Raw genomic sequence first — 22,451 nt, forward strand, 5'->3', positions numbered from 1 at the left:
GCGGCGGCAGAGCGGGGCCGGAGCGAGCCGGGAGCCAGCCCCAGCCCGGAGCCCTCCCGAGCCCGGAGTTCAGCCCCAGCCCGGAGCCTTCCCGAGCCCTGCCCGCCATGGGGCCGCGGTGCGGGGCGCGGCGGCGCTGAGCCCGCCGGCCCCCCCGGACTTTGCCCGGGCCGTCCCCGCGTTGCGCGGGCGGCTCCGCCGAGGGAGCCCGTCACCGCCGGTAACGCCGCCGCCCGCGACCCTCGCCCTCGGGGCATTCCCGCCCCCCCCCCCCCCCTCCGCCACGGGACCCCCCTCCCTGGGATCCCCCTCAGCCCGGGACCCTGCAGCCCCCACCCCCCCCCCGCCCCGGTGCCCGGTTAGCCGCTCCCAGCGCCCTGGCCAGGCTGCGGCTGGCTGGAGGGATGGGGTCCCTACACCCAAACGGGGTCGTGTTCCGTCCCGTCCCCCAAGCCCTCGAGGTTGGGGGGGAGCGGACTGGAAGGGGTCGCACCCTGCCCAGGGCCCCCCGTGCCCTGCGTGCGCACCCACCCTCGGCGTGCCCTGGGGACCCCGCACCACTGCCCCACGGTGCCCCAGGGACCGGCCACCCCCTCCCTGCCGGCAGGTCCCTGAAGGAGCTGCCTGTAGCCGGGTCCCCTCACCCTGGCCCTGCCTGTCTCGCAGGGTGGGAACTGCCGCGCCGGAGGGGCCTGGAAGATGCGGCCCCTCTTGCAGGTCCTGGTGGGGCTGCTGCTGGTGGCTGCTGCCCAGGGCAGGGCGATGGAGCCAGGTATGGCTGCGGGGGGAATGAAAGGGGGCTTGGGGGCGGTGAGGTGAGGGTCCTGCTTTCTGAACGCTGACCCCCAGCTGGGCAGAGAGCCGCTGGGGGTGCCGGGTGCTTGCCCTGGGCACGCAGCCCCACAGGTCTGGCTGCCGGGCTGGGCTGGCGGGAGCTGGGGGCACCCATCTGGCTGCGGGGGCCAGCGTCTCCATCACGGGGCCAGGAGATGTGGAGGCTGGAAGGAGCAGGGTGGCTCCAGACAGGCCATCCCTGCGCTACGGGGGCTCAGCTCGATCGGTGGATGCGCCCGGCAGAGCGGGATGGCGTGAACGCTGTGGGCTGTGGTAGTTGTGTGTGGCTCAGCGGTGAGCGCAAACGCCTTAGAGGTGTGGGCGGTCCATGCCTCTCGGTGGTGGGTACAGGAGAAGAACATGTCCCAGGGGACCAGAGGGCCAGCTGCCCCACATGCCGCCTGTGATGGCCACGCAGAGGGCTGGGGACGCCCTTGTGTCCCCCCAGGCCCCTGCATGTGGGCAGCTGGGCTGCGGTGGGTATTGCTACACTGGCGGTTGGGTTGTTTCTGCCCTGCATGTGCATGTGCCTGCTGCTGGCCATCGGTAGGCAGGGCACCGCTGCCCAGCCTGTGCATCGCCCGGGCCAGCCAGGCTGTGGGGGTCCCAGCTGTGCTTGGGGCATGCGGAGGTCTGACAGCGGGTGGACGGGAGGGTTCGGTGCCCTCGTTTGTTCAGTGCTGCGTTCGTTTGGTCTGCGTTCGGTGAGGCAGGACAGCCTTGGGCACCCTGCACTGCTGGGAGTGGCCCCTGTGGAAGGACGGTGGCATGTGTGGCCTTGGACGGGGAAGTGCCGCTGCGGAAGCCATGTCCCCGTGCCCCAGGGCAGAGTCCAGCCCTTGCCCGCCTCTGGAGCGGCAGAGCTGGGCACTGGGCTGTGTTGCACCATGTGCTCCGCACACTGGGGTGGGCGTGTGGTGGGGCCCAGCTGTTGGGGAGGGGTGAGCACCGGAGTGGGCACTCACAGCATCTCTCCAGAGCTATTTGAGAGCCCGTTGCTGGAGGTGGAAGAGGAACATCTCCTGCTGGACCCGGGCAACGCACTGAAGTTGTACTGTGATGGCAACCACAGCGGTGCCAGCGTGGTCTGGTACAAGGAGTCCCGGCCGCTCATCCCAGGGGGTCGCATCCATCTCCGGCAGAGCCTGCTGGAGATCTCTGAGGTTGCCTACGAGGACTCGGGGCTCTACGTGTGCCGGGCGCAGGGGACTGGGGAGATCCTGCGTAACTTCACCATCTCTGTCGTGGGTAGGAGCCCCGGCAGTGCCCAACTCCACCCCAAGGCAGCAAGGCAGCCGCTGCCCACCCAGCCCTGCAGGCAGGGGTGTGCCTCTCAATCCATTTTCCTTTGCAGACTCGCTGGCATCGGGTGATGACGATGAAGACAGTGATGGGGACGGTCCCCACGGAGACCGAAATGAGGAGCCTGTCTACGTACACAGAGGTCAGTGCCACCCTAGGCAGGAGAGGGCAGCTGGGGCAGTTCCAGGTGCATGGGGCACTGCTGCCTCCCGCTCACAGCACGAGTGGCTGGAAGCAGCTCCAGCAGCCTCCGTGCTGCCCCTTGGCCCCCTCCCACTTGCGTCCCGTGACTCCCCAGCTCCTTACTGGACTCACCCTCACCGGATGGACAAGAAACTGTATGCAGTCCCTGCGGGGAACACAGTGAAGTTTCGCTGCCCAGCCTCAGGCAGCCCCAGCCCCAGCATTCGCTGGTTCAAGAATGGGCGTGAATTCCGGGGGGAGCACCGCATCGGGGGCATCCGGGTAAGGGCCAGGTCCCCCCACTGCAGCCTTCCCTCCCGGGGTCTGGCCCCCCATCACACCTCGCTGCCTTGCCTCCTCCCTCTGCAGCTCCGGCACCAGCACTGGAGCCTGGTGATGGAGAGCGTGGTGCCCTCCGACCGCGGCAACTACACCTGCCTGGTGGAGAACAGGTTTGGCAGCATCCGCTACAGCTACCTCCTGGACGTGCTGGGTGAGGGCTCCTCAGCGCGGCGCTGGTCCTGGCTCCCCACTCCCCCCTGCGCCTAGCAGAGGGGTCAGGGTCACAGGGAGGGGGACGGAGGAGCCTCTGTTCGTGTCCTCTCTGCTGGTGCAGCCCTCCTGTCCGTTGCACCCAAGGGACGTGGGGATGGAGACCAGGCTGAGGTTGCTTCAGTCTGCTGTAGGGCTGGGGAAGGGCTCTCTGTGGCTTCATGGTGGGTAGAGAGGGAGGGAGAAAGGAGCCCCTGCTCTGAGCCAGCGTGTCGGTGACACCGCTCCGCTCTCCTCTGCGCAGAGAGGTCCCCGCACAGGCCCATCCTGCAGGCTGGGCTGCCCGCCAACACCACAGCCCTGGTAGGCAGCGACGTGGAGTTCTTCTGCAAGGTCTACAGCGATGCCCAGCCCCACATCCAGTGGCTGAAGCACATTGAGGTGAACGGCAGCAGCTACGGTCCCGACGGGGTCCCCTATGTGCAAGTGCTCAAGGTAACAAGGGCTGGAAGCACTCAGGTCCCAGATGCCCACCCTCAGGTGGTGACGGGGGAGTGCACAGAGTGCCCCAAGGAGGAGGGATGTTGACCATCCATCCATCTTCCCGGCAGACTGCAGACATCAATAGCTCCGAGGTGGAGGTCCTTTACCTGCGCAATGTCTCCGTGGAGGATGCTGGCGAGTACACCTGCCTGGCAGGGAACTCCATCGGCCTCTCCTACCAGTCTGCCTGGCTCACCGTCCTGCCAGGTAGGGGTGGGGGTCCTGGTGTGGGAGCTGGGACCCCCGGCACGCAGGGACCATGGCTCAGGCCAGCTCATTCACTCCCTCCAGAAGAGGAGCTGGTGCGGGAAGCTGAAGCCCCTGAGGCCAAGTACACAGACATCATCATCTACACCTCGGGTTCGCTGGCTGTGGCTATGGCCGTCATCATCGTGGTGCTGTGCCGGATGCAGACTCAGTCGAGCAAGCAGCCCCTGGAGCCCATGGCAGTCCACAAGCTCTCCAAATTCCCACTTATCCGACAGGTGGGTGCCTTGCTGGAGCCCTGGGGGCACGGGGGGACCTTGGTGACTGACTGGCTCCGCAAGTGCCACTTGCGCCCATCACACCTTACCCTGCTGCCAGCCTTGGGGCTGCTGTCCCCACTGCCTCCTGTGGCTCCCTCGCCCCGTTGCTCTGAGTGAGGGTCTCTCTGCAGCACCATTGGGTCTCTGTTTGGCCCTGGAGCACAGGGTGGGATGGCTGAGGTCCCTTGGGCTCTCTCTGCAGTTCTCCCTGGACTCCAGCTCCTCTGGGAAGTCCAGCACATCCCTGATGCGCGTCACCCGTCTCTCCTCCAGCTGTGCCCCGATGCTGGCTGGGGTCATGGAGCTGGACCTGCCCCTCGACTCCAAGTGGGAGTTCCCCCGAGACAAGTATGGTGCCACGCGGGGCAGGTCTGGGACTGGGGGCTGCTCTCCCCAGCTGCCCTGGGGATGGCAGCATGTGGGTGCTGGATGGGGAGGTCTTTGGCCATCACCAGACACCTCAGCAGTGCCATATCCCGGGGTGCTGGGACTCGGTTCGGACCGAAGAGGGGCAGCCACACTGCCTCTGCCCCTCGGGGTCCAGCCGTGCGGTGGCAGGGAGCAGGGCTGTCCCTGTGGTCCCTAACAGTTCTGCACATCCCTGCCAGGCTGGTGCTGGGCAAGCCCCTGGGGGAAGGCTGCTTTGGCCAGGTGGTGCGGGCAGAGGCTTACGGCATTGACAGAGACCGGCCAGATAGAGCTGTCACCGTGGCTGTCAAAATGCTGAAAGGTAACAGCTCCCCTGCCAGCGTCCCAGGCGCAGAGGTGGCATCAGTGCCAGGCTGCAGTGCCACCCCAGCTGGCACGGTGACACGGCCCTTCTTCCTCAGACAACGCCACTGACAAGGACCTGGCTGACCTCATATCTGAGATGGAGATGATGAAGCTCATGGACAAGCACAAGAACATCATCAACCTCCTGGGAGTCTGCACGCAGGACGGTGAGGGGACTGTGCAGGCAGGGCTTGGGCAGGGCATGGGCATGGAGCAGAAGCAGAGGATGGGGGCTGTTGGGGACAGTGGCAGGTAGGATGCTGGGCTGGGGCAGGGCAGGGGCTGAGCAGAGTGGACACCCTTCCCAGGGCCGCTGTACGTGATCGTGGAATTTGCTGCAAAGGGCAACCTGCGTGAGTACCTCCGTGCCCGCCGCCCCCCGATACCCGACTACACTTTTGACATCGCGGCGATGCCCGAGGAGCAGCTTTCTTTCAAGGACCTGGTCTCCTGTGTCTACCAGGTGGCCCGTGGCATGGAGTACCTGGAGTCTAAACGGGTAGGGCTGGCACAGCCTGTGTGGGCTGCCTGTGCTTGGCTCAGCCTGGGGGGGGGGGGCATGGTGGTGACTCCCTGTGGAAAGAGAGCCTAGCTCCTTCCCCCGGGCTGTCCAGAACCTCCCAGCCACATCCAGCAAAGCTCAGGGCAGTATCTCCCCAAAAATATGGGGCTTAAAGCCTGACTCACCTCCTGGGTGTCTGTGTCCCCATAGTGCCTGTCACTGCAGCCAGCCCAGTGCGGGGGTGGCTCCACCACCGCAGAGGTGCCGGAGGGTGCGTGGGAGGGGAGCAGCAACTCTGGGTGTGGGGAGGGGACACGCAGAGATGGAGCCACCATCTCACACCCGCTGCGGGTGACGGTCCCCCCGGCAGTGCATCCACCGTGACCTGGCTGCCCGCAACGTGCTGGTCACGGCAGAGAGTGTGATGAAGATCGCTGACTTTGGCTTGGCCAGAGACGTCCATGACATTGACTACTACAAGAAAACCAGCAATGTGAGTGGGGGGGGGCCTGGGAGAGGGGCAGGAGGGGACAGGGACCCCCAGTTGGGGCTGAGCAGGGCGTTTGCTCCCATAGGGTCGCCTGCCAGTGAAGTGGATGGCACCCGAGGCCCTGTTTGACCGTGTCTACACCCACCAGAGCGATGTGTGAGTCCTGGGGCTGCTGGGGGCTGAGGGTGCTGTCGGGTGTGGGACGAGGTTGCCGTCGGTGTGGGATGAGGCAGCGCCATGTGGTTAGGCACATACTGGAGGGTCCCTGTGAGTAGGATGGGGTACTCCATGGGGACACCAGCAGCAGGGCACATCTTCTCCAGGGGTGACGCCACCCTCTCCTGTCCCTGCTCCCACGGTGGCACCATAGGGTGCAGTGGGGTGAACCGAGGCCCTGCCTGCCTGGGGAGGGTCCTAAGACGTGGTTGACCCCCATTTGCCACGCATGATTCCAGGTGGTCCTTCGGGATCCTGATGTGGGAGATCTTCACGCTGGGGGGCTCTCCCTACCCTGGCATCCCCGTTGAGGAGCTCTTCAAGCTGCTGAAGGAGGGACACCGCATGGACCGGCCATCCAACTGCACCCACGAGCTGTGAGTACCGGCCAGTCCTGAGTACCAGCCAGTCGGGGTGGGCAGGGGCCATGGCGAGACACCGCTAACACCCCCGTGCCCCCCCTCCCCAGGTACATGCTAATGCGGGAGTGCTGGCACGCCGTGCCCTCACAGCGTCCTACCTTCAAGCAGCTCGTGGAGGGGCTGGACAAGATCCTGGCGGCCGTTTCAGAGGAGGTGAGTGGTGGGGGGTCTGGTGGGTGGTGGGGCAGGTGGCATGGGTGCTGATGGCACTGTCTCTCTTTGCAGTACCTGGACCTTTCCATGCCCTTCGAGCAGTACTCGCCCTCCTGCGAGGACACCGCCAGCTCCTGCTCCTCTGACGACTCCGTCTTCACCCACGACCCGCTGCCGCTGGCTCCCCGCCTCTTCTCCTACCCCAGCGTGAGGACTTAAGGGTGGGCAGGGAAGGGCGATGCTGAGGCTGCCTCTGCCCTCATGAGGAGCGGATCCGGGTTCCCACAGGTTCCCTGCTTTGCCCGTTTTGAGGGGTGGGCTGCGAGCGGCAGTGCCAGGGCAGGGTGTCCATTTTGGGGCAGGGTGGCTCCATTTTGGCACCGAGCCTTCAGTCCTGGCTGAGACCTGCCTGGCATTACAGGGCAGCGGGAGCCAGAGCCTCTCTGGGGCTGGCACTGCCCAGGATGCCCACGGCATTGCCCAGGGAGCTGGGCTTTAGCCAGCACTTCAGTGGAAGTGTCTCTGGGCAGGAGCCCCGCTGCTTGCTGGGCTCCTGCTGCATCTGTACATAGCCATAGAGATGAATATTTATGTATGTGAAATATCGACCTGATAAATTATTTTTTTGGAATAGACCCCGGTGCAGTTTCTGCGCTGCTCCTGGGGGGTGAAGGGCCCAGCTGAGCTGCGCCCCGCGCGTCAGGGGCTGCCTCCTCGCTCACCTCCTCGCCCCAGCTGGCACGGGGGCCTGCAAGCGCTCCTGGGGGACACGGAGGCAGTGCCACAGGTGCAGGAAGCGATGTCCCCACTCCCGCGCCTCCAGGCCCGCTCCAGCACAAAGCACCCTTGCATCTGTTCCCCATTAGCTGCTGCCGCTCTAAGCCACCGTGAACTCCGCTACCAGCATCGCCCTGAAACCGATCCCCCAACTGCTCTGGGCTCCCAGGCTGGGAAAGCGCTCTGGGGCCTGGCCCAGCATACTGGGGACCTCCCGCACCCCCCCTGCTTGGGTGAGCCCTGGGACTCCAGATAAAAGTGAGTTATGGGCTCTGTACTGCCTCCCTGGAGCCCCCACACCCCTAGGAGCATAAGTTGGGGGGCTCCAGCCCCAGGCCCTGCTCTCTGGTGCCTGCTTTGCCCCCCCCCCCCCCCTTTGCCCCACGATGCCCAGCTCCGCAGAGAGCGTGGGCAGGGAGGGCTGCAGCTGTCTCGCCCCCTCCTGCCAGCCCGCTCCCTGGGTCTAGGGTTTCATCTAGGGCCAGGCTTTGCCGGCCATTAGCCCCAGGATCTTGTTTCCTCCTCCAGCTCCCAGCTGCACTTGCAGCCCCCCCAGCCTGGAAGCTGGCTCTCCAGTATGGCCTGCCCCAAACCAGCCTGAGGCGAGGGGGCCTGGCAGGCACTGTGAGGCAGGACCTGGGTCTGGGGCAGCTGGAAAGGGGGTCCCTTGATCCTGCCCACTGCTGCGATGGTGCTGGGGTCCGGGCTTTTAAGGGATGCACCTTGTGGCTGCCCTGGTGCAGGGCTCGGCTCAGCCATGCGTGCAGTGCCTGCCATGCATTGCATGTGCTAGGGAGCCTGGTGGCTCGCAGAACCGTCCTGGGGCCCCCTCCTCGTAACAGCCCCTCTCAGGGCTGCTGTGGGGAGCCCAGCCCTGCCAGCATGCTTGCAGCCTCCATCCCCAGCCCTGCCCCTCTCTCTGCTGGGACAAGACCCCTGCTCCAGCACGGCGGGTGGAGGCAGACAGCCCACCGGCAGGTGTGAAACCTGCCTGTCCCGGCAGCCTGCCTGCCCGGGAAGGATCCCAGCTGTCTGCTAATGTGCCAGAACCAATGCATTTTGCACAGCCCTGAATGGGGCATTCACGTGCTGGAGGGCAAAATGCCCAGGCTGCCCACAGGGGCTGCCTGGCTCCCGGTCGGGACCAGGGGTGAACACAAACGAGTGCATGGGGAGGGGGTTGAGCCCCTGGGGGCTGTGCCCAGCTTGCCCCCACCTCACTCCAGGCTGGGGTCTCCTTGATGGGGGGCAGGCAGTGCCCTGTGCCTGCTGTGGTTTGCACGGCTCCTGCTTGCTGGGTGCTGCCCTTTACCTGAAAAATGGGGTCACAGCCACTTTCAGAGGGTGAGTCAGAGGTGGGTTCGTTAATCCTTAATGCCAGGTGGGGGGGCACAAGAGGACATGGTAAGCAGGGACCTGCCAGCCCCTGCTATGGCCCCGCTTCATCCCCACTCACTTAGTGAGCGTGCCATGGGTATAGGCAGTGCATGGGTGCAGGCAGTGCTTTGTCCCCACAGCCCAACCCACATCGGCTCAGCCCAGAAATGCTTTCGGGGTCCTGGCGGTGCCCAACACTGTGCCTACCCGCCTGCCCCAGCACAGGGGGCTGGGTCCTCACCCCGTCCCCAGGGACCAGCGTATCCCCCAGAGCCGCAGCAGTGGGTGCCAGCGGGCTGTGCCAGAGCCAGCTCTGCCGAGCACAGGGCAGCCGAGGCTGTGGCCGGGCAGGGAGGCAGCCCAGGGCGTCCCGCAGCCCCACGACAACTGGAGGCGGTTTTTATTGTTTAACATTCCTGGTATTTTCTGTCAGGGCTGAACCAATTGTCCTTAATCCGCCAGGCTCTGCTGGCCAAACAAGTGTGGCTGAGCCACCGGCATCCTGTCCCCACGAACAGGCCCCTTTTGTGAGGGGGATTTAGCGTGTAGCCCAGTAAATCCCGCTGGTTTCCTGAGGCAGCGTTCCCACACACCACCCCCCCTCCGCTCCCTCCGCTGCCTGCCCCCCGGGCCCTGGCATCGCTCCCCAGCCCGGCCATGCCCGCGGGCACCCTGCCTGCCCCAGCCCTGCGGCCAAGTACCTGCTGCCCGACCCGAACCTGCCCACCCAGGGGCTGCGTGTCCCCCTCCAGCCGGGGTTCCCCCTGCGTGTTGCTGGGACATGTCTGTGGGTCCCTATGGGATGTGGGATGTCAGTGGGGCTGAGGACCTTCCCAGCCACCCCCCTGCACTGCTGGTCTTGGGTGGGATGCTGTGGTCCCTGGAGGGATGCTGTGGTTCTGGGGGAGATGCTGAGTCCTAGGGGAATGCTGAGCCCTAGGGGAGATGGCTTTGGTCCGGGGGGGCGGGGGGGGGGATGGTGAAGGGGATGCTGAGTCCTGGGGGACATGCTATAGCCCTTGGGGGGGATGCTCAGTCCTGATGGATATGGCTGTGGTCCTGGGGGGCATGCTGAGTCCCGGGGGAGGGACAGCACCCCAGGGGCCAGGACACCGGCTGGTTCCTCATTCCAGCTCCGGCATGTGGCTCCCAGCCCCTCGCCAGGAGATGCCTTTCCTTAACTACTCTGTTGTGGGACCGGGAGCTGCTGTAGTCTTTTCTCCCCAAAACAAAGGCGACAGGATTTTATCTCCAGGGAGAATCTGGCTTTTGTGAGATGCAGAAAGCCTCTGCCCCCGGGCAGGGAGGGATGAGGCTGGGGAGGCTGAAAGGCACCAGGCTCCTGCCTCCCCCACCTGGCACTGCCCCTTTGCCTGCTCCTGCCTGCCGTACCCCATGTTCTACGTGCTGCGTGCCGTGTCCTTGTCCCATGCCTGTGCTCCATGTGCACCACCGCTGCCCAGGCAGCAAAGGGGAGGGAAGGGCCTCCATGGGCCAGCGGGCAGGGAAAGGGGGCCCCATGGGCACCCACACGTGGGGCCGCCCCATGCTGCTTCCTGGGCACAGGCTGAGGCAGGGGCCTGTCCTCTCCCGTGGAGGGATCTGAACACCGGCAGTTTCTGCATCCCTAGACACTGCACACATAGATGTATGAACACACATAGATGCAGGCACGCACCCAACGCCCCCAGCCCCTTCGTGTCTGCACACCCCCCCATCCATGCACAAGCCCCTGCACACACACCCTCCCGTGCACATACACACACGTGCCCATTTATGCACACTTGCACTACCCTGCATGCGCGCACACACACACACCCCCCTCCGTGCACGCACACAGACCTCAGGCGCACCCCCCCCATGCACAGAAACACACCCCCCCACCCTATGCATGCACCACCCCCCCAGCCATGCACACACGCTACATCCCGCGCACAACCCCCAGGCACGCACAATACCCCCACGCACATCCCTTCCACGCACACACATCCCCATGCACATGTACACACCCCCCCCTCCGTGTCCAACCCCCCCCTTCCATGCACACGTCCCTTCGTGCACACTCATGCACACGCACACACACGCACGCCCCGGTTCTCTCCCTGCAACGGGCAGAGCCGAGCCGCCAGCCCCAGCGCTGGCTGTGCTCCAAGCTGGGGGTCCCAGCGAGGGCGGGGAGGGGGGGGTCCCCCGCTGCGGCCCCCTCTCCAGCCCGCAGCCCTCTGCGCTCGCTCGCCCGGCCGTGGCCGGCGGCGAGGGAAGCCGGGCTGCGAGCCCCATCTCCTGGCCAGCGGGAGCAGCTCTGCACAGGGCGTGCAGAAACGGGACCGGAGGGGCGGGCTCCCCCGCTGCACACCCACGCCTTTTCGGCTGGTGAGAGTGGCCTTCGCGGCAGGCCAGCCCTGGGACTGTGTTGGAGGGGTGACAAACTCGGCTGGGAAAAATGGTCTGCGGCATGGGGAGGGATCCTGGCTCCGCTCTCCATCCCATCATCCTCGCAGATGGATGGGGCTGGGAGTGGGGCAGGGCAGGAGGGGTCGGGCTGCAGAGCCGCACCGTGTCCCCATGTGGATCCTGCTCGTACCCGCTGAGGGTGACAGGGACCAGCGCGGGACGGGCATTCCATGGGCACAGGAGCCTGGTGAACCTGGGTCTACCTTAGATGGATGGAGCGAAGCCCAGCGAGGGCTCAGCCTCCCTGCCCAGGGCTGGGGCCCTGTACACCCCCTCAGCTGGGGATGGAGGGGGCAGCATGTCTGCCTGAGGGCTGAGGGAGCAGCGAAGTCCCTGAGAGCGGCTGCAGCACCCAGCTGGGCACCCTGGAGCCCGGTCCCTCAAGGACTGTCCCCATGCTGCACATGGCTGCTGGGGTGACAGGTCTCCAGTCGGCCCCAGCCAAGCGACAGCTCTTCCATGCAGAGCGCAGGAGCTCAGCAGAGATGGCTCCTGTCCCCAGCAGCTTGTGGCTGGGGTCCTGCCCCCCACCCACTACCCTTGTGTGTCCGGAGGCTGCTCCTGCCCTGCCTGTCCTTGGGGCTGTCCCCCAAGGTTTCAGGGGGGCCGTGGGAGTGGCAGGGCAGGAGGGCTGCGGGGTGGGGGACCTGGGAGACAGGGGTCACCCCGGCACAGGGAGCAGACGCCCGCGCTGGGCACACCATCGCAGCGAGGAAAACCCCAGGGCTACCTCTGCAGGCAGATGCGGGCAGCCCTGCCTGCCTGCATGCACTGAGCTGCGGGCACGGTGCTGCCGGTGCTGCCGACACAGAGCCGGGCTGAGCCCCGCCGGCTGCCCCGGCTCTCCACCGCTCCATCCCCAGCGGTTTCAAGCCCCGCAAGCCGCTTCCCGGGGGAAAGGGGCCCCCGGCAAACCCTCCGGGCAGGATGCTCTCCTCTCCTCTCCTCCTCTGCTTCCTTCCTCTCCCCCCGCCGGGCCAGCCCTCCCCCTGCCCGCCGCAGCTCCTTAACCCTTTCGCCCACGCTGCCGGCCATGCGCCAGCCCCACGGCCACGGCTCCCAGCCGCCCACCCCGGCCCTTTGTGCAGGGCCCCGGTGCTGCTCCCCCCGCCCCCCCCCACCTCCGCCGTCCTCCCGCGTCCCCGTCGTGCCTAAGTGCCTGCCGGGGCTTGGACGGCCGCGGCCGGGGGCCACTCGCAGCGAGCCCAGCCTGTCCACAGCTCCCTCCACACCGAGGTCTGGGGCTCCCCGCCGGCCGGCCGTGACCCCCCCACTCCCCCCATCTCCCCCGGGGAGAGCGAGCGGGTGCCCCCGGCGCGGGGCCGCACTCCCTTCTGTATCGCTGCGGCGGCGGGCAGCGGCCATGGCGGGAGCGGGGGCTGCGCATCGGCGGGGGCCGTGCATCGGGCGACGGGGAGCGGGGGGGACGGGGCTGCTCCCGTGGCGGGGGGGACGGGACGGGACCGTGGCGGGATGGGTGGGGGGAACCGGAGCCTCCCGATGGATCCCGCAGTGCCGTGCGGCTCCGCGCCCACCGGCCTGACCGGCTCCGGAGGCCCCAGCATGCTCTGGGAAGCCGGGCTGGGCCGGGGGGCGAGCCTGGCCACGGGGTAGGGAGGGGGGGTTCGCAGGCGAAGCCCGGCGGCGGGTAGGCCTGCCCAGGAGGCTGGCGGCCGCCCGCCCGCCGGAGCCCGCAGACAAAGCCCAGCGCGGCGGCGGCGGCGGCAGCGCCGGCCCGTGCTGCCTGCTGCGCCGCGCATCCGGGCGGGAGCGCGGCGGTGGCCCGGGTGCCATTTGCCTGCTCCTCCGCCGGAAGAGAGGGGCCGGGGAAGGGCCCTTCCTGCGGGCGGTGGCTGCGGTGCGGGGAGAGGTGACACAGCAGACGGGGAGTGCATCTGAGGGCATCCCGCCGCCCCCGCCCCGCTCCTCCCCACAGCAGTAACCGCACGGCTGCGGGGAGCGGTGCCGGGATCACCGCGGGGCCCCAGCGGGACACCTGCTGGCAGGGGATGTGCCCGGGGGGGCGGGCGGCAGTGGGATGCCGACATGCCTGGGGGTGTCCTGAACCACCTGGGCACCACTGCCCAAGTGGTACAAGCCCCTGCCCACCAGTGTCCCGTGGGGCTATGCTGGGCTACATGCCCACGAGCAGAAGGGCTCAGCCCGTGGTGGGTGGCACCCGGGGGGGACGACAAGGGGCCAGTGCCCAGGCTGGGACTGTCGGCAGCCCTGCCTCTCCCTGCCCCAGCCAGCGTAAGGGGGCAAATCCACAAAGCGAGGGCAGCTGGCGACAGTCAGGGGCCAGACTGGGGACAGTCCTAAACCTCCTTCCAGGCCAGCCCTCGCTCGCTGGGTCTCGGGTGCCAGGCTATGGGGAGACACGGGGCGCTCCCGCCCTGCGCAGGGCCCTGCCCGCCCCCGGGGGATTATAAATAAACCATTAGCTTTATTTTGGGAACGTGGCGGAAACGTGCGTGGCAGGTTGCTCCAAAGAGAAAGGAGGAAAGTTGGCTGCCGGGCCCCCGCCCGGGTGTGCCAGGGTGCGGCTGCTGCAGCTGGAGTCGATCCCTGGGAGACGGGCTGTGCCGCAGGTATTTCCCCGTTTGGGGGTAAACAGAGGGACCCCAGCCACGCCGGGTGCTGCCCCATCTCTGCGCGGGCAGGGAGGATGGTGTGGACGTTAGGCCTCGGCACCGAGTTTGTGCAGCACCGGGCACAGCGCGGTCCCAGCTCCCACATGTCACCGCAGCACGTGGGCACCGGGTGAGATGGCCTGTGGCGACGGGTTGGGTGCTGCCAGCCAAGACCCGGGCTGGGACCTCGGAGGTATAACCGTGTCACAAGCAAAACCTCCAACCGTGGCTCTTCCTGCCAAGTCACCCCACCCTCCATGAGTGCGCTGGAGCAGCGCGAGACTGAACGTGGCAGCCTCTCCGCGGTGGCAGCACACCAGTGCGGGGACCATGGCTTGGGGACCTTGGTGTGGCCCCTCTGGGGCAGGTGCTGGGGAGGAACGGTTGCCCCATCGCCGGCTGCAGACAGGGCAGGAGGGAGTGCCCGGGAAGGGCCAAAGGGGCAGCGGAGGAAGTTGGGAGCCCTCGGCGGAACTGCCAAAGCGCACAGGCAGGGAGAAGGCAGGGCGCAGGGCTGCCCGCAGGTGGGATCCCACCGCCCTGCTGAGGCGCCAACCCGCAGCCGCTCCAGGACGGTGTTTTCGGTGGGGGAAGGCTGTGCCCCGGTGGGGTGGCAAGGGCCGGGCAGCGGGCGCTGCCTGCCTGAGTGTGCAGAGAGGCTGCTCCGAGGCCCCTGCCCGGCGGGAGGGGAGCGTGGCGCCAGAACGGCCGGGGGGCTCCCGCACGGCCGGGCCGGACCGGGCCGGGGGGGGAAACAAAGGGCAGCGGCGGCGGGCGGGGGGAGCGGGTCCGCCCCGGGCAGCGCCGCGGCCGAGCCCCGTGGCGGCACCCAGCTCCCCGCCCGGCACCCCGGGGGGGCGGCCGGGCCCTGCCCCCCCCCGCGCGGCCCGGGCAGCGCCGCCCCGGTGCCACATCCCTGCGCTGCCCCGGCCGCTGCCCCCCGCCCGGCCGCCCCCGCCCCGTGCCTGCCCAGCCGTGCCGGTGCGGCGGCGGCGTGGCGCGGCGCCCGGACCCGCGCGGCTGGCGGCGGAGACCCCGGCCCCCATCTGGAGGTAGCGAGGGAGCCGCCGCCGCCGCCCGCCGCGGGGCCGCCGGCCGAGGGGGGTGGCGGGGGGGTGGCGGGGCGCCGATGGCGGCCCGGCCCGGCGGAGCGGGCGGGCGCGGGGCCGGCTGCGCGCCGCTCGGCGGCGGTGAGGGCGGGCGGGGAGCGCGGCGCTCGCTGTCCGGGAGCGGCGGAGCCCGGCGAGGACAGCCAGGCCGCGGGCACCCGGGCGCCGCTCCCCGGCGGGCGAGGCTCGGCGAGGCTCGGCACGGCACGGCGGGCCCCGCGGAGGGCGACGGCCCGGCCCGCCGGTGCGCGGGAGGGCGGCGGGAGGGGGGGGGGCGGGGAGCGCGGCTGGGGCGCCGGGCCCGGCCCGCGGGGCGCGGCGGACAATGGCAGGGGGTAACCCGAGCCCGGCGGGGGCGGGCGGCGGCCCGCGACCCCCGCCCTGCTGGCTGCCGGCTGGGACCGGGGCCGGGACCGGGGCCGAGGCCTAGGCGGGGCGGGCGGCCCGCGCCGCCGGGCACGAGCCGCCGCCCGCCGGGTGCCCCGCCGGGGCTCAGGGCCCAACCGACTCCATTTTGTTGGCGCCCGCTCCGCCGCCGCTCGCAGGCCGGCGGCCTGCCCGCTGGCCCCGCGGCCGACGAGGCGGGGGTGGGGTGGGGGGGGCGGCGGCGGGCCGGGGCGCCGGGCCCCGCAGGTGAGGCGCGGCCGGGCCGCCCCGTCCCGCCCCGTCCCGTCCCGGCGGGGCCACCCGGTGCTCCCCCCCAGGCCCAGCAGCCGCCGCCGCCTAAGATGGAGGTGGGGGCGGCGGGGCCGGGCGGGCCGGGCCGCCATGTGCTCGGGGCCAGGCCGGGCCGGGCCGGTCGAGCCGGGCCGCAGGCGGGGAGCGGGGCCGCGGCGGGGCAGGCCGGGCCGCGGGGCGGCGGGGCACGCCGGGGGGGGGCAGCACTGAGCGCCCCCTCCCCCACCGCCCCCCCCCCCTCCGGGCGAGCGGTGCGCGGGGGGGGGAGGGGGGCGCCCGCCGAAGGGTGGGGGGGAGGGGGGGCCGCGCGGGCGCGCGCTGATTGGCCGCCGCCGAACCCCAAGAGCGGGCGCGGGGGGCGCGCGCGCAGGCGCGGGGCGCGCGCCGGCGGGATGGCGGCGGCGGCGGGCGCGCGCATGCGGGGGAGGGAGGAGGGAGGCGGCGGAGGAGCGCTGGCGGGGCCTGGCCGGGCCGGGTCGGCGCGTCTCCTTCTCGGCCCGCACCGGGGGCTGGCGGCGAGCCGGCCGCGGCGGCCGCAGGTGAGCGGCGCCCCGCGGGGCGGCGGCGGCGGTGCCCGGCGTAGTCGGGCGGCCCGAGGCCGTCCCGGCCGGGCCGCGCGCCGGGCCGTGGCCTGGGCCTAGCGCGGCGGCGACGGCGGCGACGGCCCGCGCGGGGCCGGCGGAGCGGAGCGGGCCCCCGGGCGCGGCTGCCATTTTGCGGCGGCGGCCGGGCTGACCCCATTGTGCTGTGCCCGCAGGTGGATGCCCGCGGCCCGGCATGGAGCAGGCCTGCGAAGTGAGCCGCCGCAGCTGCCTCGTCCCCTTCGGCACGTCGCTGGCGGCCGCCGAGGCCAAGGGCGGCCCCTTCGGCGAGGGCCGCGGCCCCGAGCCGCCCGCCATGCAGCTGGCCGCCGCCAAGCCCGTCTACGGCCAGGACCCCTCGTCCTGCTACATCCCGCTGCGCCGGCTGCAGGACCTGGCCTCCATGATCAACGCCGAGTACCTCGGCGGCGCCGCCGACGGCGCTGAGGCCCTGCCCGACCCCGGCTCGCCGCCCCCCCGCCTCCCCGCGGTGCAGGGCCCGGCGGCCGGCGCCGACGGACCCGGCCCGGCGGCCGACGCGCCCCGCGGGGCCCTGGCCTTCCCCCTGTTCCTGCGGGACGGCGGGGAGGAGGAGGCGGCGGAGGAGGAGGAGGAGGAGGAGGAGGGCGCCGAGACGCCGGAGGAGGAGGAGGACGACGACGACGAGGAGGAGGCGGAGGAGGAGGCGGCCGAGCCCGGCTCGCGGAGCCGCGGCCGCCCCGGACCGCAGCAGGGCCCCGCCAGCCCGCCGCCGCCCCGCTTGCAGCTGGCCGAGCCGGTGCCGACGACGGTGCCGGACGGCGGCCCCGGGGAGAAGCCGGAGCCTTCCGCCACCGCCGCGGCGGCGGCCCTGCAGCTCGTAAGCACCGGCGGGGCGGGGGGGGAGGGAGGGGAGGGCGCCGGGCGGCGGAGGACGGGGGGAGGCCGCTGTCGCTGCCATTTTGCGGCGGAGGCCGGCGAGGCGCGCTGCGGCGGGGCCGGGCCGGGCGCCCTCGCAGCCGGCACCCTCGAGGGCGGGCAGCCATCTTGCCGAGGGGACCCTGCCGAGGCGCGGGGGGAGGCTGCCGGCCTCGGGGGTGCGCTGCGGCCGCCCCGGGCCCGCAGTCGGGAGCGGCTCAGGACTGCCGTACCGGGGGTCGCCGGCCAGCGCGGGCTGTCACCGGGCTCTGCCGCGCACCTGTGCCCCGGCGCGGCCAGCCGCGCTCCCCCCGCGCCCCCTTCTCCCTTCAGGAGTGAGAGGCACCATTCCTCTGCCCGAGAACAGCGGGTCGCCGCAAAGTTCGGTGGAGTTTTTTTCCCTCGTTGCAAGCTTGGTTTTTTTTTGGTTTTTTTTTTTTGGCGGGGGGGTGTGCACTGGAGATAACGAGGGCAGGAGGAGAGCTTTTCCCTCTCCTGCCTGTTCCAGCTTTAGCGCTGTCAGACGGCTCTCTTTGTCTGGCCTGGCTTGAGGTACCCAAGCCGTGAGACTTTGGCGATGGTCGGGGAAGGCCTGTGTCATGGCCTGACAGAGCTCACGGGCAGGAAACCTTGCCTGTTATTCAGGCTGACTTTTTTTTTTTCTTTCTGATTTCTCTCTACACTCACAAATTCCTTCAGTTTGTTTTCTGATATGCTTAATAAGAAGCAAAACTGATCGAACTTCCAGAGTTTTGAAAGGAGTTAGGTGCATTCAACTTTTTTGTATAATGTGCTTTTGAATGCAAGTATAATTTTTGGATGGTTTTCAGCGTGACTTTTTATTTGCAGATATGTATGTATATTTCCTGCAGTTCTTCAGTAATTTTTTTGTGTGTTTCTTAAATCTGTTTTTGCAAACTTAAGGTTCCTTGCCAGAGGATACTCTGGGTTTTAAGTATTACTTGATGCAGGGTGTGAAAATTAATTCATGTGATAGCACTGATACTGAAACCATCTTGCTCTCTTTAATTTCAGTAGAGCCACTGATGCTGGACAGATGCTACTGGTGCATGCAGCACTTGGGGAGAAATACTTGCCTTCACCTCTGTCCATTTGGGAACATACAGTGTTCCTGCTGTGTGCTCTGGGAGGTGGGGGAGCACTTCTCACAGAGTGCCCACGGAAGGGGCAATTTCAGGAAGATGCTGACAGCAGCTCAGTTTGTTTGTGGCGTGGTTAGGGTCAGCTCTGGCTCTGGGTCGTGGATCCTCTTGAGCGTTCCTTGGGAAGAATCCGTCTCCTTATGGAGACTCAGTCTTTAGTCTTTGGGGGTAAGAGGCTGCTGTCAGTCTGAGGTTTGTGCATATACTTAGCTTTGTTTTGCAGAGCAAAGCAGGGATGTCTGGGCAGACATGTGCTCAGTGATGCGGTTGTGGGAGGGTCTCACTTTGTAAACAGAAGCTAGCAGAGGTACTTTCACAACACTTGCCTCTGCTATCAGTGGCTTTACATCGTGCTCCACAGAACTGCAGCTTGTACGGTGACAAAACTGTCTTAGTGATTGAGGCTGCTATTTGAATATGCAACAAGGGGTTGACTTTTCAGTAAAACTGCCTTCCTGTCTGCTGTAGTACAACGTTAGCCTTGCTGAATTGTTCTGGCGACTTAAAAGCATAAGTGCGTTCAGAAAAAAAAAAAATAAAGAAAAGCACTTTTTTAGGCGGCCTGGGATCTTTCTCTCCTTGAGTCTTGCATTCTTCCTTTAGTATGTAAGTGTGAGTTGTCCAAGCGGTCCTTCATTTTAGCCCTGCTACTTGTGAGATGGGAAGAGATAGGGATTTTTCTCTGTGCCAAGTTACTAATGAGACAGTTAAAATCTTTTAATTGTTGAACATGACACAGTAGCTAGAAATAACCAGGCTTGCTCCTCACATCATTTACTCATGTAGGCATTTAATTCCGGTCTCATTTGTACCTGGGTAACTGGAATAAACTTTTTTTGAGAGCCTGCTAGAACTTAAAACAAAAAACCACACCAAAACAACAACCGTAAACCTCCGGGAGTTCTCCACTGCTATTTTTAGGGTGGCTTGTCATAGCTGGGCTACTCTTTCAGATAATCACCTTTACCCAGCTTGATGATGGGGTTCCTCCACCTTACAGTCAGACTTTCTCAGAGCTTTTATTCTTGAAGCTCACGGCTTTGAGTATGCCCACTGCTGCTCAGACTTCCTGTTTCGCCAAGAGGAAAGCGTGCATGTGTCTTGGACCTCTGTGTCTGCCCCGTGCAAGTTTCGAATTATTCACTAGATAATTGAAAAGGCCGATTTCCAAAATGTCAAGAGTACTTCCAGCAGAAGGGCCAGCATTTGGTTTAGTCGTTAGTGGGATGCAAAATACAGCATTTAAGTAATGCCTCTGGGTAGGAGGGGTGGCAGCAGGTATTGTTTTGCATGGGGATTTGTTAATAGCCCTGGCATCCGTTGCACTCGAACATTGCCCCAAATGGGAGAGGTTGCTCAGGTAGCATTCAGTTGTAAAGAGGGATGTGCATATTCTGAAGTGAAGTTATTTTGAGTGTCAGGTTAATCTTAGTTAAGGTTGACTGAAGCTCTCCATGCTCCCAGCAGCTACTGCCAGGTTTTGTGTTGGAAAAGAAAGAAATTGTAGCAGTGGGTCTTGAGTCTTGTTTCTGCTCCAGAAGTGATGATACAGTGGCTGCTGGCAGCTGGTGGCTTACTTCCTTGTGCATATGGCGTTAATGTTGGGTTATTGCCATTTAAATTGAAAGGAATGGTCGTTTTTTAATTTCTCTGTTTGTTCTTTACCATCCTGACACGAGCTTGTCTTTAGTGCTTTCCTGGCCTTTGCAAGTTGTAGAGGACAGCATTTTGTGGAGTTGGAGGGATAACTGGGCCCGGGCTCCTGCGCTGGGGAGGGCACGTGCAGACATGTGAGGTCTGAGCGCTGTAGGTCTTGCTTGAACTTGGTTGCTGAGGAATTGGAGCCGGTGGGCTCGTTTCTGACAGAACTCTTGTGCTGAAGTTTTGCTATTTTACATAACTTTAGGTGCTGTATTACTTGGCTTTCACTTTGCCAGTTTGTTGGTTTTTAATTGCTACCCACAAAGTATGTTAGTCATTTGGTTTGCAGAGTTGAGCACTTAGAAGCAGGGAGTTCTTGGATTCAAGTACGTCTGTGCCACTCTTGGTGCATGTATGTTGTGCGGCTTATGGTCCCAGGTTATGCAGTCAGAAGCTGTTTTTTCCATGGGACCCTGATGGCTTCAGGCTGCAGGATGTGCAGAGCTTGTGTGAGGCACTTGCTCAGTGTTGCTTTTCATTCTTTTACTATTTCCTTGTTGTCCAGCTCCACGCTATAGGAGTGTGATGCTCGGGTAATGGCATTGAGGAGATGAGGTGTACAGGGAAATCCAGAGCCAGATCTTTCGTTGCTAGGGATGGGTGCTTCCAGTGGCTGGATGTAAGGAATGAGTAGAGCATGTGTGTTAGGGCTCCTCGAAGGTTTTTGCTTTACCAGAACCATGCTGTATGCAATGTGTTGAAAGGACTGAAGGCCAGCAAAGTCCTCATTTTAAGCCTAGAATTAATCTGTGATGAACTTCAGAGTTCTGTTGCAACCTGCAGCTGTGAGAGAGTACTCTGTGTTTGTACACATAAAGTGTTTCCCTGTGTGAGAGTTACTCTGGTTCTTCATTTACTAACTGACATGTCTAGTGCCATTTCTTTCTTTGCTAAAAATAAAATAGAGGAACCAATGCCATGTGATACTTGCTACTCCTGTAAACATTTCTGAGAGAATCTTCTACTACAGACTGTTGATTTGGGGTGTAACTAACTACTGGTAACATTATATCCCTGAGATACAATAGGCATGGCACTGGTTTGTTTGAGCAGGGACCATAAATTTCCTTGGTCATTTGACATCTTCCTGGTGGGGAGATTAATTCCATTTGGCTGTCTGTGCTTCCTGCAGGCATGATCTCCCTCTACGTGCACCTGATGAGAACAGGCTCTCGGTGTACTACTGTCCCTGTGCATCTGATCTTGCACACACCCCTCTTTGCCACTGAGATTTACACTGTTTTGAAAACCTTATTCCTTCTCAGGAGGGAGCATGTAGCTGGATCTCACCTGGCTGTGCAGTCTGCTGGCATCCACTGGGCCCCTGTACTGAAGCGCATTCGTGTCTCGAGCAGATCTGAACTTACCCACAAAGGACTTCGGCCGTGGTGGGCATCCGGAAGAATGGATATTTCCATGGTTAGGGTACTGTCCTGGGCTGTGTTACTGCTCGACCATAAATTTTTGAGGTCCTTAATGACTTTGGTGCTTTCATGATGTGATGGCGCTGCATCGCCTATTCGTTGTCGTTGTGGTGGTGTAAGTGGGTGGATGTTAAGATGCTGCCACAGCAGGACAGTGTACCCTAGGTGTAAGGAGCAGCTTGCTTTGAGTGACAGCAGTTTTTTGAACAGTCTGTGGGATCTAGAGCTCTCCTGCACAGCAGATTGGATCCTGGAAGTGTTTATTCTAGCATTTGGCTGCGATTGCTCTTACTCTCCTTGTTTCATTTGTATTTGTTCTCTAATCTCGTATTGCTGATTAGGTGTGAAATATCTGTTGGTGTATGTGATGTTACAGAAAATAACGTGGTTTGTCTAGAAAATATGGATGTTCTGGCTACCTGTTGCCTGGTGTGAAATTTAAATGATTGATGCTGTCGCAGTTCGTATGGGGCCATGCAGCTCTCTGATGCTGAACATGTCTCTGTGTAAACAGCAAAACCAGAGGTATTTTCTTGCAGATCAGACAGTCTTGAAGGTGAGGTTTTGCTGGATATAATGGCAGAAACCTCTACCTTGTTTCTGCTTTCTATATTTAAAGCTTGTGTAAGAGAGACTTTGTTCAAGCAAGGTCCTCGTTAGCATATTGTCCACAGTCATAAATAATTCCAGTCTCTAGTGAAGATTGTTGCCAGAGGAGTGTAGACTTCACTCAGCTATTCAGCAGCAAAGTTCTGCTCTGTACAGTGTGGCATACTTGGTACATTGCCTTTTACAGGAAAAAATGGCCAACAGTAGTGACAAAATCGGCTTTTCCAGGTGCTTTTTTAGGATGCATGCTGCCTCTGAAGGCCTGCAACCTCTGCTAACCGTCTATGTATTTACTTGCTGGTGATTTCTTTTGGAAAAGTGCGTCTCCCAGAACTTGAACCTTTTTTTCTAACAACTCTTGCTTTGTTGAGGGTACAATGATTCTAGTTCTGCTGTTACTGCTTCCTCTAAGCCCTTGCTAAAATCAATGGTAGTGGCTTGGTTTGATGCTGTAGCAGTAGTGTTTGACTTCAGGGCAACATACTTCTATGTTGCATGAAGTTATGGATATGTTGATTGCCTCTTGCAGTATAGCAGCTTCTCGTTGCACCTCATTGCACCCTGTTCCCAGAAGTGGGGTTAAACTGTGTGATGTGTAATAATTACTAGT

General features: G+C 64.2%; 2 protein-coding genes across 5 annotated transcripts in view; both read left to right on the forward strand.

Moving 5' to 3' along the window:
• FGFR4 (fibroblast growth factor receptor 4) lies at nt 1-7,073 on the forward strand. 2 transcript variants are annotated; one of them, XM_052772025.1, is made up of 18 exons: nt 1-220; nt 667-772; nt 1,813-2,082; nt 2,189-2,278; nt 2,435-2,601; nt 2,689-2,812; nt 3,116-3,306; nt 3,423-3,561; nt 3,646-3,839; nt 4,084-4,229; nt 4,490-4,611; nt 4,712-4,822; nt 4,964-5,154; nt 5,528-5,650; nt 5,733-5,803; nt 6,103-6,240; nt 6,333-6,438; nt 6,511-7,073. In XM_052772025.1, the coding sequence occupies exons 2-18, from the start codon at nt 700-702 to the stop codon at nt 6,655-6,657; spliced, it is 2,403 nt and encodes an 800-aa protein (XP_052627985.1). In that variant the 5' UTR covers nt 1-220; nt 667-699; the 3' UTR covers nt 6,658-7,073. The 2 variants fall into 2 exon arrangements, with proteins under 2 accessions (XP_052627985.1, XP_052627986.1); XM_052772026.1 differs by lacking the exon at nt 1,813-2,082 and having other exon boundaries at nt 4-220.
• Nucleotides 7,074-14,922: 7,849 nt separating this feature from the next.
• Nucleotides 14,923-22,451, forward strand: part of NSD1 (nuclear receptor binding SET domain protein 1) — a 63,429-nt gene continuing 55,900 nt past the window's right edge. For 2 of the 3 annotated variants that reach the window (XM_052771955.1, XM_052771956.1), the window contains exons 1-2: nt 15,874-16,005; nt 16,224-16,906. In XM_052771955.1, coding sequence (XP_052627915.1) covers nt 16,244-16,906 — 663 coding nt within the window. In that variant the 5' untranslated portion in view covers nt 15,874-16,005; nt 16,224-16,243. Of the gene's footprint in view, nt 15,033-15,873; nt 16,006-16,223; nt 16,907-22,451 lie in introns of those variants that run through there. The other variant, XM_052771954.1, reaches the window with a different exon arrangement.

Source organism: Harpia harpyja, chromosome 20 (assembly GCF_026419915.1).
Source record: "Harpia harpyja isolate bHarHar1 chromosome 20, bHarHar1 primary haplotype, whole genome shotgun sequence".
Taxonomy (NCBI): domain Eukaryota; kingdom Metazoa; phylum Chordata; class Aves; order Accipitriformes; family Accipitridae; genus Harpia; species Harpia harpyja.